This window comes from Apiospora kogelbergensis, assembly GCF_038363985.1.
Source record: "Apiospora kogelbergensis strain CBS 113332 chromosome Unknown utg000006l_segment0_segment0, whole genome shotgun sequence".
Lineage (NCBI taxonomy): Eukaryota > Fungi > Ascomycota > Sordariomycetes > Amphisphaeriales > Apiosporaceae > Apiospora > Apiospora kogelbergensis.
Genome location: NW_027117423.1, coordinates 4,423,346 through 4,443,306, shown reverse-complemented (window position 1 = coordinate 4,443,306; position 19,961 = coordinate 4,423,346). Strand labels below are relative to the sequence as shown.

The 19,961-nt window shown below is 53.7% G+C and overlaps 9 protein-coding genes across 9 annotated transcripts; 4 read left to right on the top strand and 5 right to left on the bottom strand.

Annotated features, from left to right (window-relative positions):
- Positions 1-548: 548 nt before the first annotated feature.
- PG998_010273 (ferric reductase) lies at positions 549-2,457 on the top strand (the record flags this gene model as incomplete). The annotated part of the gene is made up of 2 exons (XM_066877089.1): positions 549-850; positions 903-2,457. 2 exons carry the CDS (start codon positions 549-551, stop codon positions 2,455-2,457), a joined length of 1,857 nt encoding a protein of 618 aa, XP_066729245.1.
- Positions 2,458-2,679: 222 nt separating this feature from the next.
- Positions 2,680-3,774, bottom strand: PG998_010272 (uncharacterized protein; the record flags this gene model as incomplete). The annotated part of the gene is made up of 1 exon (XM_066877088.1): positions 2,680-3,774. One exon carries the CDS (start codon positions 3,772-3,774, stop codon positions 2,680-2,682), a length of 1,095 nt encoding a protein of 364 aa, XP_066729244.1.
- A 1,645-nt stretch (positions 3,775-5,419) lies between these two features.
- Positions 5,420-7,634, top strand: PG998_010271 (uncharacterized protein; the record flags this gene model as incomplete). The annotated part of the gene is made up of 3 exons (XM_066877087.1): positions 5,420-6,028; positions 6,279-6,603; positions 7,558-7,634. The coding sequence occupies 3 exons, from the start codon at positions 5,420-5,422 to the stop codon at positions 7,632-7,634; spliced, it is 1,011 nt and encodes a 336-aa protein (XP_066729243.1).
- Positions 7,635-7,732: 98 nt separating this feature from the next.
- PG998_010270 (uncharacterized protein) lies at positions 7,733-7,984 on the bottom strand (the record flags this gene model as incomplete). The annotated part of the gene is made up of 1 exon (XM_066877086.1): positions 7,733-7,984. The coding sequence occupies one exon, from the start codon at positions 7,982-7,984 to the stop codon at positions 7,733-7,735; it is 252 nt and encodes an 83-aa protein (XP_066729242.1).
- A 1,378-nt stretch (positions 7,985-9,362) lies between these two features.
- Positions 9,363-10,178, bottom strand: PG998_010269 (uncharacterized protein; the record flags this gene model as incomplete). The annotated part of the gene is made up of 3 exons (XM_066877085.1): positions 9,363-9,502; positions 9,565-9,759; positions 9,935-10,178. 3 exons carry the CDS (start codon positions 10,176-10,178, stop codon positions 9,363-9,365), a joined length of 579 nt encoding a protein of 192 aa, XP_066729241.1.
- A 757-nt stretch (positions 10,179-10,935) lies between these two features.
- PG998_010268 (uncharacterized protein) lies at positions 10,936-11,890 on the bottom strand (the record flags this gene model as incomplete). Its single annotated transcript, XM_066877084.1, has 3 exons — positions 10,936-11,400; positions 11,468-11,616; positions 11,683-11,890. 3 exons carry the CDS (start codon positions 11,888-11,890, stop codon positions 10,936-10,938), a joined length of 822 nt encoding a protein of 273 aa, XP_066729240.1.
- Positions 11,891-13,184: 1,294 nt separating this feature from the next.
- PG998_010267 (Isocitrate lyase/phosphorylmutase) lies at positions 13,185-14,744 on the top strand (the record flags this gene model as incomplete). Its single annotated transcript, XM_066877083.1, has 5 exons — positions 13,185-13,610; positions 13,673-13,820; positions 13,881-13,973; positions 14,046-14,169; positions 14,261-14,744. The coding sequence occupies 5 exons, from the start codon at positions 13,185-13,187 to the stop codon at positions 14,742-14,744; spliced, it is 1,275 nt and encodes a 424-aa protein (XP_066729239.1).
- A 1,450-nt stretch (positions 14,745-16,194) lies between these two features.
- PG998_010266 (uncharacterized protein) lies at positions 16,195-16,936 on the top strand (the record flags this gene model as incomplete). Its single annotated transcript, XM_066877082.1, has 2 exons — positions 16,195-16,618; positions 16,680-16,936. 2 exons carry the CDS (start codon positions 16,195-16,197, stop codon positions 16,934-16,936), a joined length of 681 nt encoding a protein of 226 aa, XP_066729238.1.
- A 1,016-nt stretch (positions 16,937-17,952) lies between these two features.
- On the bottom strand, positions 17,953-19,899 carry PG998_010265 (subtilisin-like protein; the record flags this gene model as incomplete). The annotated part of the gene is made up of 1 exon (XM_066877081.1): positions 17,953-19,899. One exon carries the CDS (start codon positions 19,897-19,899, stop codon positions 17,953-17,955), a length of 1,947 nt encoding a protein of 648 aa, XP_066729237.1.
- Between the last annotated feature and the right edge of the window lie 62 nt (positions 19,900-19,961).

Below are 19,961 nucleotides of genomic sequence, written 5' to 3'. Positions count from 1 at the left end.
CAAGTGTCTGGCAACCTACTTCTCCCCCGAATGTATCTTAATTGTTGTATATATTTGTATTCTAATTGAGACAAGCCGGCTATATCTCCGCCACACCCATTTGTGCCTAGGTGGTTGCCAAAACCAACGCGATGTGGCTCTGGCCGCATATAACGCATCGGCATGTTACAGTTAAGAGGAAGTCAAGAACTGGTGTATATGCAACGAAATGTGTTTGCTACCGTGTCGGAAGCTTTCTGGGACGATGCGGGAAGGTCACTGCGGGAAAGGGATCGTTTGCAGCCAACATACTGTCGACGTTTTCGGAGTCAAAGGCAATTCTGTATACCGCAGCGTAACCAATCTCCTCGCTTGAAAGACTGTCGTGGTTATCACGTTGCACAAAGCTTCTCGCTTAAGATACTTTCGTACCATGCCGCCTCAAACTTTCCGTGACCTGGGAAAATGCATACCACGCTCGCGCTATAAATCTTACTGCCCGAGGAAGAGCTGATGCCACCGAGTTATAAGGGCCTGGGCAGTCAGAGGAACCCTAGGCACTGAATACGATGGTTTCTAGTATTCGTTTTCTCATCCTCGGCACTCTTGCCTTGGGGGCGCAAGATCCCTCTAAGACTGGTGTCAGCCATTGGCGCAGCTTTACCAGCAACAGCAAAGTTCTGATGAACCATGCTCCAATGTCAGCGACTCCCCACAAACAGTCGACTGATGGGCTACCAGGACTAGCATCTGATGATGGCTCAGCACCTTCAGCTCGAGGCGAATTCTCCAACCCAAACCTGCGTTGGACCACCAAGTCCAATGGCGACGGCCAGTTTCAGGGGACGAAAGACATGGCAGAGCGCTTTGGGTACGTGAAGCTATAGTAAATCTTGAGGTGTTGCTTGCTAACCAGGCGAAAGCATCATCCTAATTGCCACATGCATTCTGATTCCAATAACCTCATCACTTTTCCATATACTGCCCTTGCCTCTGCCATTATCCAGTCGGGTCCTCGCCCATCTGGAGTCTCCGGCACTTGGAACCCACCATGCGGTTTCTTTTCTTGGCTTTGGGTTCGTCCCAACGCGAGGGCAGGCGCTGTTTCTCGTATATTTATGGATTATTAACATCGCCCTTTCGACGGTGGCGTATCCCTCGTCGGCATCCAAGGAAGAGCTCGCTTCACTGCTTGGCCACCGCGTCGGGCTGTTCAGCTTCGTCAATCTCGCGCTGACTGTACTGTACGCAAGCCGTAACAACATGCTACTACACTTGACGAACTGGACGCACTCCACATTCCTTGTCCTCCATCGATGGACCGCCGTCATCGCCGTATTCCAAGCCTTGATTCATTCAGCTATCTACTTGCACGGGTATCAGGACGTGATATTTGAGAGCGCCGAGATTCGTCACAGCAGATATTGGATCTGGGGCGTCGCCGCCCTTACAGCCATGTTGCTTCTCATACGAACATCGTCTTTGCCCCTGCGAAGGAGGTTCTACGAAGCCTTTCTAGCCTCCCACATCGTGCTATCTGTCCTGATATTGGTCGGCAGTATTCTGCATATCTTTTACCGCTACGGCTGGCGATGGCGATATCAGGCGTGGATCATGGTAGCACTTGGAGTCTGGGGTTTTGACCGCCTACTCGCGCGACCACTCCGACTACTCAGGGCCGGTATCAGAGAGGCCCAGATTTCCATTGTTGACGAAACCTATCTCATGATCGAAATTGCCAGCGTCAAAGCTGAAGGCTACGTGTATCTGTATTTTCCATCTCTGAGCTGGCGCGTCTGGGAAAGCCATCCGTTCTCCGTGGCTGCTGTAAGTTGCCCGGCTCGCGTTGGTTCACCTATAGACCCGGGCTCTGGTACTGCATTGCCCGAACTAACGGAGAAGAACCGAGTCTCCAGCAAGCAGTTCAGAACAAATATACCTGGAGACTCACGCACACCTGGTATAGTCTTCTTTGTTCGGCAGAAAGGAGGTCTCACAAGTAAGCTCCGTCGGCACGCTGGGGATGGACAACGACCCAAAGTCCTGGTGGAGTCATCGTATGGCACCGGAATGTGTTTGTTCCGGCATGGCCCCCATTCGGTGACGTGTTCCAAGTACCCGAACCTTGTCTGCGTCGCCGGTGGCGTAGGGATCACGGCGGTACTGCCCCTGATCCAAACGGGGAACTCGTTGCCACCTGTGAAAACCGAGCTGTACTGGGGTGTGCGAAACGCAGCGCTTGTCGAGGCCGTTACGAAGGTAGTTGGACAATCCGCAGATTTGACCGCGAGTAAAACACGTTGGGGTCACGCCGATGTGTCCATCCTGGTGGGCAAGCGCTTTGAGCTTCGATCCGTCCTGGAAGATGCAGCAAGAAGAATGAGTGGTGGCATTACGTTTGCAGTTTGCGGGCCACCGGAGATGGCGGATGAGGTCAGATCGATTGTCACTGAACTTGGAATAGGGGGTTGGCTGTGAAGCTCCACGAGCAGAGCTTTGTAGGCTGATATCATGATTAGGGGCTCAGTGTCAACCCATCGCGATTTGTCATTTTCTGACCCATTATTGAAGATCTGGTCTCATATCAAACAAAGTATCCTGCTTTCTCCCGCCACGATAGACCAATATTTGTGTCGTTACCTGCGCTCATGTGGACTTTGTACATTACTGCAATGCACATATACGTATGCCGGCCATAGCTCAAGCACGTACAACCGGCTCCACGATGGCGAACTCATCCTTGTCCGAGTCCAGCACCGCCAGCCCATCGTAGGGAAGGGTGACCATGGGCGTCGTGTGCCCAAAGTCGACCCCGAACAGGATGGGAAACGCGTTGGAGGCCAGCCGCCCCTCGCAGAAATGCTCGCGGATGATGCCCATGTAGGTCTCGCGCATCTCCGCCGAGTCGTACCCAAACGGCCGACCCACCACGAGACCCGCGGCCTCCTCAAACACCCCCTGCGCAATCAGATCGGCCACGCCGGCCTGCACCCGGTACGGCGGGTTGCCCCCGACGTCGTCGTCCGCCAGCGCCGTCTCCAGAAACACGACGCGGCCCCTCCAGTCGGGCACGATGGCGCGCACGCCGCCGAGGCGCGCCATGACGGTCAGACAGCCGCCGAAGAGCCGGCCCTGCGCCTTCCCGCGGCGCAGCCAGGTCCAGCCCGGGTTGGGCGCGAGGCGCGGCGGCTCGGTCGAGCCCGGGTCGGTGAAGACGCGGGACGGGTCGGGCGCGTAGGTCGGCGAGCGGGCGACGGCGCCGATGGGCGCGGGGTCGGTCATGGCGCGGAACACGTGCTGCACGCAGAAGCCCAGCGCCGACGCCTCGTAGGTGGCGGCATCGGTCGACCGGGGCTCACCCAGCTCGGGAAAGATGCCGGGCCCGTAGAAGGTGCGCAGCCCCAGTGAGTACAGGAACCAGTGCAGGCCCGTGATGTCCGAGTAGCCCACGACGATCTTGGGGTTGGCACGTATGGTGTCGTGCAGCTCCGTGTCGGCGAGCAGCGCGGGCAGCAACTCGGTGAAGGCGGAGCCTCCAATGGTGGCCCAGACGACGGCCACGGACGAGTCTGAAAAGACGGTGCGCAGCTCGGCTAGGCGATTGGCAATGCCGTTCTGGATCCCGGAGTCCGGGCCGTGGTAGACCTCGGCCACTTCGTAGCCTTGGCTGGAGATCACGTCGATCCCCCGCGCGAGGGCGGCAGGGAGCTCGTGGTTCAATCGGGCCGACGGCGAGATGAGGGCGATTTTGGCGCCCGGCCTCAGCGCATTGGGGGTGATGATAGATGTCGGCATGTTGTTGCGTTGACCGTTTCTTGGGATGGTTGGCGTGCCCCTTATTTATCCGCATCCAATGGCGGGGTCGGCCATCAGCACTTGAAATTGTCGCAACACAGTCAGCCATCTTATCTTTTTTCGACATGTCAAACCCAGGGCGCGCGCCCTTGCCGTTTTGATGCTGGCGCCGTGGAACTTACCATCTGCCACCTGCCCTTTTTGCCAATATTACGCTATGCGCAATGCAGTCACACCTGCACCAATTTCGTCGTCAACTATCAACGGCAGAACAGAGACAAACATTGGCCAGATTATAGGCGACGTCAAAGACCTGTCGCAAATCATGACCCCAGTTAGTGGGTGGTGGTGATAGTAATGGGGATTCATTGTCGTCTAAAAACAAGTTGGGTCCAAGGTAGCTAATCCACCATTGCTTGATCTATATTGACACGTTGAGCCGTTCATGGACTCGTTGCCTCTAGCTCCTCCCTCTGGCGTCTTGCCCTTTCCTGTCGGAACCATTCCTTGTAATACGCCGTTTCAAAGGGGTATTCAAGGCCTCCAAGAGCGACCTCAAAACCGAGAACTAGGGTCTTTTCACCTGGCGTGTCAAGCAATGTGCTTTTGATATCCTCCTAGGATTTCTCGTGGTCGTCGCCATCCATCCCATACAGCCAAGTCCACTGACTTGCCTCGGTGTCATTTGGTTTGGGAAGGTCATAGATTGTGAGGCTTCCATGAAAGAGGAGGATCGTGAAGAATTGTCGCCACAGGCCGGGAGTCAAGTCATACCGTGGGGAATAATCGGGAAGACCAAGGGCGTGCCGCAGATGGTCTCGCCATTCACCTGCGTCGGCAAATGTAGACAGGTCTTTCGAGCCCAATAAGCTATGTACCGCACTTCTGCGGCTGGATTTGAGGGAGTAGCTCTTGGAGGGCACGCCATCTGGGTCGACCGTGGGATGGGGTATGATCGCGCGGGCAGGTAGCAAGAGGCAAACATGATCCACAGCAGTCTGTGGCTGCAGCGTCGTCAATATACGTAGGGGGCTCGAGGGTAATGAAGAGCTCCAGGGTGATGAAGACATGGTTGGATGATTGTGTTGCTGTACGGGCGTATGCAATGCTTGGTTGCGATGTTTGCTGGTGGTGATGTGGGAGAATGCAGTGGAAGTTGGAGTGGCACCATTGCAACTCAGGTGCTGAGGTTACTCAGGTGCTGAAGTTACTCAGGTTACTCTTGCTGCAGTAACTGAGTGGCTGCCTGCCTGCTTAGAAAACGAAACCCAGGTGGGCATCAACCTTGCCAAAGCATTCATTCGACCAGTAGCCCAGGTGCGTCAGTCCATGCAGTTGCACACCTCCGATTTCAACATCATCGTAGCTACCATGGGTGCTGGAAAGAGCACCATCCGTGCTTGCTCATCATCACATTGATCGACACACCAATAAAACTGAATTGTTAGTTGGTGATGCAGCATGCCAAGAGGCCACAAACCCCCGCCTCACCATCCATCCACTTACCCAGAATCATTCGTAAACTTGAGAAATGGATGAATGATTTACTTGTGCGAACTGCTTTCTGCCTTGTGAACACGATAATGAATAAGTGTTGATTTTCTGGATGACTCGTTTGTACCGCATCTGGCAGCACTCCTCTACCATGATGGGCTCAGCGCATGCGCCCTCAGCATCAGAGGCAGAACCATACTCAATCTTCACGCCCAGGCATCGCAAGATCTTGACCGTCCTCCTCGGATTGGCCAGTTTTGCATCGCCGCTCACCGCCAACATCTACTTGCCGCTGCTGCCGCTCCTCCAAGACCAATACCACGCGACGGCCCAGGCCATCAACCTGACCATCACGCTTTACGTGGTCGTCCAGGCCGTCATACCCATCTTCTTCGCGCCGACCGCGGACCAGTACGGGCGCCGTCTGGTGAGCCTGGCGAGCCTCTTGGTGTACACGGTCGGCAGCATCGGTCTAGCCATCAACGACGCGGCCGGCCGCCGATATCCGGCCTTGCTGCTGCTGCGGGCCCTGCAGGCCTTCGGGTCGAGCGCGTGTGCGACGACCATCTGGGGCGTGACGAGCGACGTGTGCATCCCCATCGAGCGGGGCGCCATGATCGGCCCGGTCCTCAGCATCTCGAACCTCGGAGTGGTGCTGGGCCCGGTGGTGGGCGGGCTGGTGGGATGGCGGACCGGCCACGCCACGTGGATCTTTGCGTCCATGGCCATCTTCTCGGCGGCGACGGTGGTCTCTGTGACGGTATGCTGCCCGAGACCGCGCGTTCGGTTGTAGGAAATGGCGGGCAAGGGAAACGCTTGACCCGGAAAGGGGTTCGCGGATGGTTGACTCTTGGGCCAAAGTGGTCAACATCAGGGCACACCATTGGAGCAGGCTCTGAAGACACAAATACCAACGCGCCAACGCCCCTTGGGGCGCATACGTCAACAGCGGCACCAAAAGAGAAACAGGAGCGGTCTTCCAAGTTCCGGTTCCCGAACCCCCTTGCGAGCCTCAAGATCATGCTCTGGAAAGACACGGCCGTCATCCTGTGGCCGGGCTGGGCTGGGCTGTCCGGTACCGCGCCCACCCGGCCGTGGTCCTGGTGCTGCAGGCCTTTGCCGGCTTTGTCAAGTCACTCCTGTTCACCTTCTCCAACACGCTGCTGATCGACGTGCACCCGGACCGTCCGAGCACCGCCGCCGCCGCCGCGTCCCTGACCCGGAGCGGCCTGAGCGGTGTCGGGCTGGCTATCCTCCAGCCGTTGGCCGACTCGAAGGGCTGGGCTGGGCTTTTTACGCTGCTCGCACTGCTTGTTGGGGTCTCTCAGGGTGTCGGTATGCTCGTGTTACTGAGATGGGGGCAAGAGTGGCGAGAAGCGAGGAGGCGCTCAAAGATCTCGACAAGATAATATCGTAAGCAGGGTCAGTGCGTAGACTACAGTATCACAAAGTCACGTGCATCTGAGAGGTAGAAAACCAGGAATTGACCGCCATATAGCCAAGACTTAGAGATACAATCCTAGTTTCCTTCCCTCACTTTAATGAATCTCTCTCAAGCTAGTATATCATCTGTAAGAGTGCGTTTCGCCATTAACACTCATGCCCGAACTCCGCACGATGCGCGAGTAACCTAGATACGGATGAGCTCCCGACGACAACTCTTTGTCTTGTAGTAATCTCCCCACAGGTCTCGCCCTACACGTGGCTGACAAGTCGGCGTGGTTGACACATAGGTGATCGACGAGGGTGGAGATTAGTGCAAAGACATTGCGTGCCGGCTCCCGAGAACTGCGCCCCATATGAGCAGCCTCGAGTAACCCCTTGCCGCTGCCAAATCAATTGACACAAGCGAAAGACGTGTTTAATTCGGGAGGCGCTTGGGTCTTCCTTGAACCTTTGCTTCTAGACGTATTCGGAAACACTAGCTGGTCCTCCGCAGCTTTCCAGGAACGTTTCAGGGGGTGATGAGTATCAGTCGAGCGGGTTCCGCGTCAAAGTTTGTATGGTATTTGATACAAAATAGCGCGCTTGGGAATAATCCCTCGACAGTCTGCTGCAGAGTGATTCCTAAGCGCTCTTACTGGGGTGAGTCCTATTTCGTCTGACTAGGTAAAAGTCACTATCAAATCTGGCTGTTGAGGCAGGCACTAGAATTAGGAATATATAGGTTGAAGGAAAGCTTTCATTCATTAACAGGGGTCAATTTAGCCTTATAGCAAGTAACGTTAAATACAAGAGTGAGTGTCCAAAGAGTTCTGATATTCAGTTCCAAATCAAATTTCATGATAGTCCATCTTGAGTCCCCTCTCATCTCTTCAATACCACCATTACAATCGCACAAGATACAGACAACATTTGCACAGTAGCTAACCCGTTATTAGCATCGTGATCACCTCTAACAGTCCCATGGAGTTACTTACACTGCCCCTCATTCCATCGAATCGTGATAGAAAGAGATGGCCATTCATGGGTCTCCTGCTTCTGGGTCGGACGAGTCATCACCGGCGTCGGGAACATCGTCGCCTGCGTCGCTGCCATTATCGCGCTTGACCACAACATATGTCGGGAATATTTGATGGCGGACCACATGGTAAGTGATACCATAGGTACCGTTCGAAAGCGAGCTATTCGACGACGTGGTGCTCGACATGGCGCAGATGGCCGACCCTAGAGCCAGAAGGACCAGGCCGGAAAGCCCGGCGATTTGGCTTACCATTGTCATGGGAACCCTAGCAGATTGGTAGATTGGAAGTTGGTAAGTGTTGAAAGAGGGTAGCTGGTGATTTGCCTGATTCACAGTCTCAAGAAACCTGGGGATTGTTTGATATATTTATAGCAGTTGATACCGAAATCCGATAATGAAGGCTTAGTTGCTATAGCCTGCCTCAAATATTCCGTAGATGAGAGGCCGCGTCAAAGCAATTGGAAAGACCCCTGTTGACATTGCGTGTCCGACACCATAGCTGAGCGAATCGGCATCTCCAAAGCCTCTTTCAAGCATGAACCGTGAATTATTATCTCCTTCACAAGCTCCTTTACTCCGAGCGCTTCCGTTGGGCCGCCAATATAGAGTACGTGGAAGTGGACCTAGATAAGGCGCACGAGGATGCCAAGTCTTCACTATCCTTTCCGTGTGCGCGTCCCACGGAAACTACCTCCCTGGAAAGCTTAAGTGAGGCAGTTGTCTTACCGATCCGTGTCTGACAAGGTCAACCTAGCCCTTAACGTCCGTGTCACGTAAGACACCTCCGTCCCATTGGCGACGACGACGACGATCACATTATGTTCTGAGTTGCATGTTAGGCTATTCACTGCAAAATCAGCCACCCGAAGGTTATATTTCCTCCAGACGGGCATTCACAAACAGGAACGAAGCTGGGTTCGCCACGAATCTGACGCCAGCATATCCCCCAACGATGGCCTCGTGGGATTGCCGGAGAAGGCACTGGAAGGTATTCTGTTCTTACCTGCCCCAAGCTCTTAGCGTTCACACCACTCGAGCTCTGGTGTAACACGAGGAGCTGTTTTCGGAATCTGTGACGAGACAACAGAGAGAGAGGGCTATGACGACAACGCTAGATCGCCTCTCAACCGATCCCACACTCTTTCCACTTGCCCAATCACGCAATACTGACGTCGCAAGCTCTACATGTAAGTTCAGGACTCAGACCGCTTCTGTATTCCTCGTCGATATCTGGCCGTAGTCGCGTTTTACTTGCCCAACACGGAAGTGAGCGTTGGTGACTACGTGCATTTGCACCGCACAGGTGACGCAAGCCAATACCTCTTACCAAACTCGAATCCCACTGTGGTTGGTAAATGAGCTAGAGATATTCATGGAACTACCAAGTAGAAGCTATTCCATGGTGGCCACTTACGCGTCTACATTTATCCCAGTACTTAGCAATCAACTGGTATAATAACATGTAGTAAGTTGTAGTAAGTGGCTATCATTCGCAAATACGCGAAATAGGCTGGTGCAAGTGATGGTCGCCGATTATTATGTAGTTCCTTAAATACCAGAAAGAAAACAGCGAATGACCCCTGTATCATGAGCCCATTCCTTGCCCTGCACAGACCTGACCCTACGCTGCTTAAACATAGAACCATTTCTTCAAGCGTGAGGTGATGGAGATCGTCGAGCCGTCGGAAAACGTGGCCGAGCTGCTGACGGCGAAGGCCGAGCTGCCGTTCTTGTTGCTCGATTGGGCGGCGGATGTGCAGCCCGTCAGACCTGGCTCCCATGTTATTCGTCATGTCAACGCAATGGCGAGTCTGAATGGCGTCAAAGCTTACCGCAGAAGGAAGAAGTACTCCCCTGGGATCCGTCGGCCACGCTGCCGCTCACAGCGCCGCCGCTGGTTGGCCCGCTCGCGACGGCACCTGCTGTCTCACCGTGAACGAATCCGCCGCCCGTGTCAGAGTCGCTCTCATATAGCGTGTCATCCTCCTCGTCACCATCGTACGGCTTATCCGAAGGCGCTTGGCTCACTGTGAAAATCCCATTAGCGGCTTGCTTATGTTGGGGTTGGTAACATGGCGGCAGTACCACTGAAGCTTTGGAGAGCAGCTCGCTTGAGATTTCTCGGGGGTGACATAGTAACACCTATGAATGTAGTGCTACTGCCGTTGCAGTTTGTTTCAGAATCTCTTTTGTGGTTCTCACGACCATCCTCGGTATCGCTGACAGCGATGTGGTTTTGCGTCTCATCCTTGGGAATTTCTGCCAGTACGTCTTGAAAACAGGCCTTGTTTTTGCTGGTAAGTGCAGTGTCTGTAGGAGACGTGGTGAAACCACTCGTGCCAGCCAACTCGACGTGTTCAGGGTTCATGTCGTCGATGTTCTTGACAGACTTGGGCAGTCTGGACTGCCACCAAACGTCCTTGCATAACTGGCTCTTAATAGGCATGGCGATAGCAGACAAAGACACAACCAACGATACGATGCTGAAGGGGAAAAGTAGATAACGGATCAATCTCATGGTGGCGGCTTAGTTGTTTCTTAAGTGGAGAGGGGGTGAGTGATAAAGGAGAACTATGTGTTGTGGCACTTCATGAGACCGTAACCTAGTAGGCATATATAATATACCCCTTGTGTCGGTGCTACTACTGATGATTTATCCAGAATGTCCAGCAAGCTAACAATATCCAAGGAAAGCAGCTCTTTGCCAGAACAGGGGTTCATGTACGCGTTGGTTGCCGGTGGTGTAGCCCCTGACCTGGACAACCCCGGGCTGTTAGAGTTCGTATTATCGTATTGCATCAAGTATTTGTCACAGACGACGTAACGCCCACAGAATGGCCACGACGCCTTCGCCTCAAATTACTGTATTTCAGCGACTGAAACTTTTCAAGGCCACGCAAATAATATAAACTCTATAACAATGGTCATGGAACAAATCACTCCACGCTTGAACCTAGCATGGTTGCTAAATCACTTGAATGTATTAAGACCATTAGAATTGTATCGTACTCGTGATCAAGTGCCCAACTCAATCATGTTATATACCTGATAGTCTTAGCATCACCCCTGTTTCAATTGCTAGCTTTCGCCTTGAAAGGTGTTGTAGGCCTAATGTCGATCATCCTTGTGATAGCTACTAACTAAAGTGATGACGCAAATCCCGGTTTAGGGCTATAGTGTAGTGTTGGGAAATATGATACATGCTAGCCTAGCATCCAGCTCATCGCGACGAACGCCTTAATAGCCACAATCAACCACAAGCTAGGCCCTACCATCCCTGTAGCCTTTGAGATACAGCCGCCTGCAATAGCACCTGCCAAAGTCAAGACGAATGCCATTGCACGCAGATTGCGTTTGACATTTGCATAAAACCCTGCGAACAATTTTCCGTCGATGACAAAGTCGCAGAGCAAGCTTGTAATGACCAGCGTGGGTACCTCGCCGATGCCGACCTTTCGGCTCGCCACAATCTGGCCGGCAGCCTGGAAGCTCAGCAGTGCGACCATGGAAAGATCGGCGAGCCCCACGACGAGGTGAGTATCCGACGGATAACGGCCGTCGATGATGCCAACTTGGTGGGTGATGGCGGCCACGGCTACCAAAATGGTCTGCACGGAGAATGAAATCACGGCAGAGCCCCGGAGTCGAGGGCCGATCAGGTCGTGGAGCTTCGCAAACGCATAGCAGCCGACCATGTAGCAGCATATGGAGCAGAGAGAATACACCCATCCGTACGGCTTCTTTTCCCTGCCCCGATGTGCCCAGCGCAAGGAATATCGTGTTACCTATATATCGCAACTCGGTGTCAGAAGCGGGGAAAGGGACACGGCTCATCAAGCAGAGATACTGCTTACCTGTTTGCATCGACACAAAGGTTCCGTATTCTTTTGGCCAAGTCAGCTCTTATCACGTGTCATGGTGCGTGTCAGTCTTCAGGTGACGCCACATACCATTATAAAGAGCGCCATCGGCAAGGCCCGTGATAAAGCAACATATTAGAAGGGGTAGGTAACCAAATCTCGTGGAAACCTCTTCGCGGAAGCGTCCAAGCAGCCTAGCCGCCAGCTTATGACGACGAGACCCTGTGCCGTAACCTAGCTGCCTCCCGAGATCGTTGTCATCCAACGTCGTTTCTGGCATCGAAGTACTGGGCATCATTTTGGTTAATAGCGGCTGGGGCAGTTGGGAAAGAGAAAATTTGACGAAAGGGTTAAGTTGGTCTGTGAACTGTCTTTGGGCTGTATTCCATTCCTATCTAGTGGCCAGGGCAGACTTAATGACAATTGTAGCTCAGCCGTCCAACCCTTTCGCAATCACGTCCGTTGAGGGGCGTCCCTACGCATTGACACGGATTTGCACATGGAAGGGTAGCCCTGGGCGGCCCGGGCCAGAATCTCAGCCCCCGTTTTTATTTTTGGACAATGTCTTAAGCTCGGAGCTCTCAGCTCCTTGTTTTAAGGCATGAACTGGGGTTTATAGTAGAGGGTGCAACTTCGGGCGTTACACAGAGGTACCCAAGTGACGGCATGGACTGATCGACAGCGCGGGTGGCCAGGAGAATTGCAGTGTACCTTCTGGGGTCAGATGCCTGCTAGGTATAGGCCGAGCGTCAGGGGCTACGTGTGGACAAGATTTAAGTACAGTTGGTGTCTACTTGGTAGGAGAAGTACAAAGATCACGACATTTGATGCCTTATAAGGCTTCCACGGTACTAGCAACATCGTGGAGGATGCCGACGACGATTGTACAATGCGCGCTCCCTCTCCCCAGAATGTTTAGAAACTCAGATGTGGCTAATCTAATTGTAGCCCTCGAAAGTATGATCAAGGCAAGGCCCGATGAACAGGAATCATATTTGTAGTAGAAAACAGACTTCATCATGGAACGCGTGTCGAGGCCAATCGCCAAATCTACCATCCGCCAAGAAAATACTCATCCGGGAAGCAAGGCCGGGACATAGCACGTACGTCGAACCCCGGCATTCCACGGTCGAACTGCGAGCATAACGTTGAGGTGGGGAGTAGCCAAGATGAGAGTAGGAGTCACCTATTCTATTACCTGAACCTCTTCACTGGCTTGAGAAGTTGACCTATCACCGCCACCCCGCCACCACTCATTCACTATATAAGCCTTCTTGGATATGTCCCCAGCAGGAAGTTGAGTTGGGAGCCTCCGGTCTTGTCAATATCACGCCGAGTCGCGCATATAAGTGAGAACCTTGATGAAGACGCGTCATTGAAACGCGTCCAGAATTATCAAGCTCTTTGGAAGACGGCGGTGCTATGGAGTGATTAGGACTATGTTGAAAGTGCAGAAAATTGTTCAGCCCAGGCCAGGCCATGAGGACAATATAGATGCACCCTTCGCTCCTTCTACGGAATCGAATAAGATGGCCTGTTCACCAACCCTCCACAGCTCTCAATTAACCTCATCAATCTTCCCTTAACCCATCATGAGTACGTTCAACAATACCTTTCTGTCGGATGCCACCGTTATAACCTTCGGAGTCTACTTGAGCAACGAATCACGATCCTCACCCGACCGACCGAGCGCCATGCCTCCGGCTTATGAGGATCCAGCACTTGAGACTCCGCCGGCTTCCCCGGTTACAGAGCCGGTTTTCCACCCGGAAGATGAAGGTACTGGGACAGACAGCTCCCCTGACACTGAACCTCACCAGCAGGCTACGGCAGTAGAAGCGGCTAACTGGCTTCTCCTCAATCAAGCGTCTGCGTCCGGCCTTCCCAGACCCGCAACAGCTGCTACAGCTTTACGCAAGATGTTGCTCGAGACCAAGGAGCTCATCATTTGCCCCGGTGTATATGACGGCCTGTCCGCTCGAACGGCCATCGAGGTGGGCTTTGATGCATTGTACATGGTAATCCACCACAACATGCCACTCCCATTCGAAAACGGTCCATTGTTAACCTGCTTGCACAGACTGGAGCCGGCACCACAGCCTCTCGTCTTGGCCAGCCTGACCTCGCCATCGCCCAACTCCATGAGATGCGGGAAAATGCTGACATGATAGCCAACTTGGACCCCTTGGGCCCACCGCTCATTGCCGACATGGACACAGGTTACGGAGGTCTGTCTGTCGTGTAGCAAGCCACACCATTGCCATTTGCTAACGTTGGGAACTATTCAGGGCCAATCATGGTCGCGCGCACCGTCGAGCAGTACATCCGTTCCGGGGTTGCTGGCGCACACTTGGAGGACCAGATCCTCACCAAGCGATGCGGTAAGCCACCCGCGATGACGGCGAGAGCAAGGCTTGGCGACAATGATACATACTTACGTTGGCTGTTGTTAGGTCATCTGAGCGGCAAGAAAGTCGTACCTCGCGAGGAGTACTTGATGCGGATCCGTGCTGCTCACACAGCCCGTGTCCGTCTCCGATCGGACTTCGTACTCATCGCACGCACCGATGCATTGCAGTAAGGAGCACCTCACGCCCGTCGCAGGGCTCGCCCCCTCTACGGATTCTTCCATCTACTGACGCGCAGTCTACCGCTGCCTGCCGAACAGACCCCTCGGCTACGAAGAATGCATTGCACGGCTCCGCGCGGCCCGCGACGAGGGCGCCGACGTGGGTCTTCTCGAAGGCTTCACCTCCAAGGCGCAGGCCGCACGGGCGGTGCGCGACCTCGCGCCCTGGCCGCTGCTGCTCAACTCGGTCGAGAATGGCAAGAGCCCGACCATTACGACGGATGAGGCGCACGAGATGGGCTTCCGCATCATGATTTTCAGCTTCGCCACGCTGGCCCCGGCCTATGCCGCCATCCGCAAGACGCTAGTCCGGCTCAAGACGCAGGGTGTCGTCGGCACACCGAAAAACATCACGCCGGTGAAGTTGTTCGAGGTCTGCGGGCTTCAACAGAGCAGTGAGTGTCCGATCGTGTCCTGTGGAAGCCAACTTCTGGACATTTCACCTATAGTAACTAACGTGGTCGTCCTCACAGTGGAAATTGATGCTAACGCTGGAGGCGCGTCTTTCAAAGGGGGAGTTTAGTCTGATACATTCAGCTAGAACACGTGCGGGCGATTATGGGCATCTAGCTCACTTGGGGGTATCTTATTCATTATTTCCTTTTTTCCTTTTTTCCTTCTCTTCTTTCCTTTCCCTTTTCCTTTTCCTTTTCCTTTTTATACTTATTTTAGCTTTCTATTTCTCTATTATTTCCTTATTTCTCTCCTTACTTTCTATTTAATATCGGTTATTTTAAAATCTTCCTAATAATAGAACGGGGATTAAAAGCTATATATTAGAAAACTTTAAAAAAATGTAATATAGCTCCCGTAAAATAATTTTATACTAGCTAAACCTTTCTTTCCACTGGGTGCTTAATATCCTCTTGTAATATATAGGCCGAGATTGACCCAGCGCCAATCCGATTATGGGCATCTCCGAGGCCATCGACCTCTACTTCTATCGAGAAACGTACCCAGCACACAGGACACTTATCGGAAAGCTAGTTAACAAGAGTAAGATGTCATATCCCGGTTATCCTATGGATGAAGAGAGCAAAGCTTTTGTGAGCTACTGCCGGCATCTCGTCGTCTTGGAAATAGGGGCGTTCCAACCAGGCCCAACCCCTGATAACATACGGGTCCAGGCTGAGCTCAATGCGCCACCATATATCCCTATCAATGTTGCTCCGCTGCCAGGCAGACGTCGTCATGGATTTGGAACACGCTGTGAATCCTGATTGGCACCAGGCGGCTTAAGATGCTCAGTGCAGATAATTTATGCGCTTTTCCATACTTGCCATCGGGCCGGAACACGTCAGCTTGACGGAACAAAGGCCCCCAGGATCTCTCGTCCACGGCAATGGTATCCTCGGGCTCGTCGGTCACTGGCTGAAAGTTTGAGCTCGGCCACTGAAAACATCCAACTCCAGCAGCTACTCCCCTCCAGTAGCCTCCTTCCTGTAGCTATTACTACCGCCCTCTTACTATTACAACCGTTATCCAGCTACTATTCAACTCCAGCTATTATTCCACTCTAGCTACTACCCTAGTTACTATCCCACTCTGGCTGCTATCCCACTCTGGCTGCTATCCCACTCCGGCGGTGGACCTTGGTTACTGCATAGGGTAACCGTCATGAAATTAAATGGGATTAACGCACGCTTGATATGTAGATCAATGCACTGTCTTATTGACGCTAGCTGGATATCCGAGGTTCGACTACCTGGGGAACTGGGCTGCCAGAGACTAAACGTCCAATCTGCGTTTCGTAGAGGTATCGGACGTCCAGTTCTGACATCCGCACCTGCCCTCGGGAAAGGCCGAGGTAGAAATGCAAACCGCCGTGGGAAATTGCGGCTCGCACCAGAGGAAGTTGTCTTTGCACCACTGGTCGGGGTCCGGGGCATTGGTACAATGGATGTCCAGGCATTTGCATTTCCTATATCAGATATTAGAGTGAGATGTGCTGACATTACATGCGAAGAGTCGCAATGGCAGGGGGGGCGGGGGACTTACTGCTCAGGGGGGCCACCTTCATGGCCAGGGACGCACACGGCCTGCTGGCCGGATGTGCAAGTGGGCGCAATGACGTCGCATTCATTGATGGTGCAAAACGCCTGCGCCGTCTGGCAGTAGCAGCGCCCGTTCGGGAACGCGTTGCGGTCAACGTCGGTGTTGCAGTAGAGGCTCTCGTTGGCTCCGCATTCCAGGGTCGCACAATCGCCGTAGGGGTTGTTGCCGGCACACCCGGAGCGCCACTCGCAGTGGCAGAGGGTCTGGCCGCTTCCGTCGGGGTCGTCGCTGCACTTCTGGTAGAAGCCGAGGTCCGTGAGACACTCGTTGCAGTTGGGCGGGTCCGCGCAGCCCTCAGTCCATGCGTTGCTCTGGCTCGGCGGGGTGGCGTCCTGGGTGCCTGTGGGGCTTAAGGGGATGGTTGGGGCGGACAAGGGACCTGATTCCATACTATACGGGGAAGTCGATGAAGAAGGAGTGTCGCTGCTAGTAGTTGTTATGGGCGGGGACTGGGAAAACGATGAAGATATCTCGGTCGAGGTGCTGGACACCAGGCGTGAGGAAGCAGTAGAGCTGGTGTCGGTCGACGTCTCACTGGTTGACGAAGCCGTTGAGGTGCTAGTCGTCAAGCCTGAAGAGGTCGAAGATGTAGATGCACTAGCCGTGCCAGATGCGCTCGCCATGGAGGTGACGCCCATACTGCTGCTGCTGGTGGTTTGACCGGAAAAGGAAGATGTTGCGCTTAACGTGGTAGCCACTGTTTGTGAAGAACTTCCGGAAGACACACTCAACGAACCTGGGCCAGTCACGCTCTGAGGTGTGCTGGCAGGCCCTGACGAGCTTTTGCTGCTGCCGTAACTAGTCGTGAAGCTTCGTGTGGGGAGGGGACATTGGTAGCTAGGGTCGTCGATTCCGGTATCGGGATCGTCAGGGGAAGTACCATTGCCAGAGTCTTGTCTGCGTCGGAACCTCGTGGCCGCACCAGGACCTGATTGTGAGCCACAAGCTAGGTAGAATATGTCAGTTACAGTCAGAAAACATGGGAAGCTGGCTTGCTGCTGATATCATTGCAACTCACGGATTTGAGGGCCCCATGCTCCGTTATAGGCAACCTTGAAGTGACTGGGCAGCGGGTACGAGAGAGGGATGTCTGGCTGCTGGTCTGAGCGCGGATGACGCTCGTATGCTAGGTCCACTAGGTGGTTCTTGATCCGCATGACGAGATTGATGCCATCCTGGTCTGTGTAGCCATCCTTCCACTGGAAGTTGTCCGGGTCTTCCGACATGAAGTTTGCGACCAGCCCAGCTACCGCTGGAGATGCGAAAGATGTTCCAATCGCGAGGAGCTTCTGCCCGTTAGACCGTAGCGAGTCAACTGCTACACCTTGAGCCCACTGTAAAATAATTATTATTAGAGAATCCGTAATATAAATAAATATTTTCTTTTTTTTAAACAAATATATAAATAGACAAACGAAATAAGAAAGGGGAAAATCGAAAATTGAGTAGACGAAGAACGAAAAAAGAAAAGAGGAAGAAAAAAATAAGAAAAGATAAAGGGGTACTTACTACTGTTAAAGATCCTGTAGGGCCGTCTGGATCTGCGCCAGGTCCCTCAGGGGTAGTTCCGCGGTAATACCTGCCGCTGGAGTGAACAGAACCAACCGTAATTAAGGGGTTGGTGGTGAGGCCGTAGGACGCCGGTAAACGTTCACCTAGAAACTGCACTTTCGGGATCACGCCTTGGGCGTTCGGGGGCTTTGGCCCTGGTTCCCGGCCGCGATGACGAAGAAAATGCCATTATTAGCGAATCGGGGAAGATAGCTTTTGATCATCTCCTCAAACTTCGGGTCTGCCGCTCGGGCGGTGCTCGCGGACAAATTCACCACAGCTTTGCCCTGTAGCGAACACCTCTTCACTATGGTAAGCACGCGCCGGAATGCATCGCGAACGGCCTTGTTGGTGGGGGTCCGGGCCGTATACTCATTCTTCTTCTTATCGGACCGGAACGTGCCCGAAATCTTGATCAGGTATGGATCCGCACGCTGGGCGATGCCGTACGACGCGCCGATGGCTATGGACGCCACCCCTGTACCGTGGCCCTGGTTGTTCGCCATAGTTGCCGGATTCAGCTTCTGTCCGGGGCCAGCTACGGGATCGTTCATCATCTCGGGGACCCATTTGGTCTGGTCGATCCCTTTCAGAGTGATGGAATTGGGTACCATATACGTGTTCTGTGCCAGGTTGGCAGGGTCGACGCGAAGCTCGGCGGCGCAGGCGCCCTCGATGCCGAATCCGGAGTCGATTACGAAAACGGTGATGCCGTACCCGAGAGCCGAATCACGTGCGTAATTCTGGGTTAGCAAAGGCTGCTGGTCTGTGGATCTGGCCCCGAGAAGACGTTGGTGTGGCCAGGCGGGAGGTAAGGGGATTTGCTGCATTTCTCGTTTGGCGATGAGGGACGAATAGGACGTGCTGTTGAGGTACTCTTCCTCCGCCGCCCAGTCGTAGTTATCGCCAAACGAGTCGTTCCAGTCCCAGGTGTCCAGGCCTTGCGCTTCCTGATCCAGGTATTCCTCCTCAGTGAGCTCACGAGTACACCAGTTAACTCGTCCACTAAAGTCCGTGAGAGCCCGCTGTATCGAAGCACCAGGAACCAGGTCCATGTCGAAGAGGTACTGATAGTCTAGAACGTCGATGTTCCACTCGTCGATTCCGACTTCAGTCCCCACCTGTTGGTCCAGAAGGTTCGTCAATGAGCGGAAGTACCAGATTGGAAGATCGTCTATCACGATGTCCCAACTCCTCCCTCCAAACATGTCGGTTTTGGTGTCCAGCTGGACTCGTGAGATCATGTCGAAAGCCGCTGAACCGTAGATAATGGCTCCGCCACCTGACCTAAGACCCGAATTTCCATCAGGCATAGTGTTCATGAGCTGAGATCGGTACTTCTGAAGAAAAGGGACAAGGGTTGCCTGATTGGCCTGCGCGTCCGACAAGAATCTGGCAAGATTCAGGAGATGCTCCATTCTCCAAGCGGCACGCTGGCAAAGGTTGTCGACACCGGGAAGGCCAGCGAGCGCGACATCGACGTAGACCTTGGGCGACTGGATGGCCTGTCGTCTCCCAATAGTCCCCGTACCTCCCGCGTCAGTCATGTTGTACCGGCTAGCGGCGAGCAAGAAGCCATCCCAATCGCTGATACGTGGCTCGTCGAAAAACTTCAGTGCCTTCTGGGCTGTAGATGACACATTCACGAGAGCGGCGGCCTCGGTGCCTAGTACTGCCTCCGCCGCGGTGGAGTTGGGGGCGTCGTAGCGGGCGAAGAAGTCGATCATGGCGACGAGGAACTCGGCCGCGGGCCCGCTGGTCTCATTGCAGACGTTGATGTAGTTCTGGGCCATCTGCTTAGCATAGGCCTGACCGGCAGCCGATTCGGGAGGGGATAACGAAGGAACATTCAGAGCTCTTTCCTTGAAGGTAACCAAGTTGTTACCAATTAAGGTTGGCGTGGGGACTGAAGGCGGTTCAGTAGGGACCGTGACCGACCCACTGCCAATCTGGACCTGGCTGGGCGAAATGACGACCTCGGTGCCATCCTTCAGCATGAGGTTGAGAGGATCCCCCTCGGCGGGTACGTTGTAGTCGTTGCCCTCGATCGTGACGGTGATTTCGGAGAACATTGAGAAGCCAGTGCAAGGAGTAGGCGTTGGCTGAGACGAGGATGACGAAGACGAACGAGTCG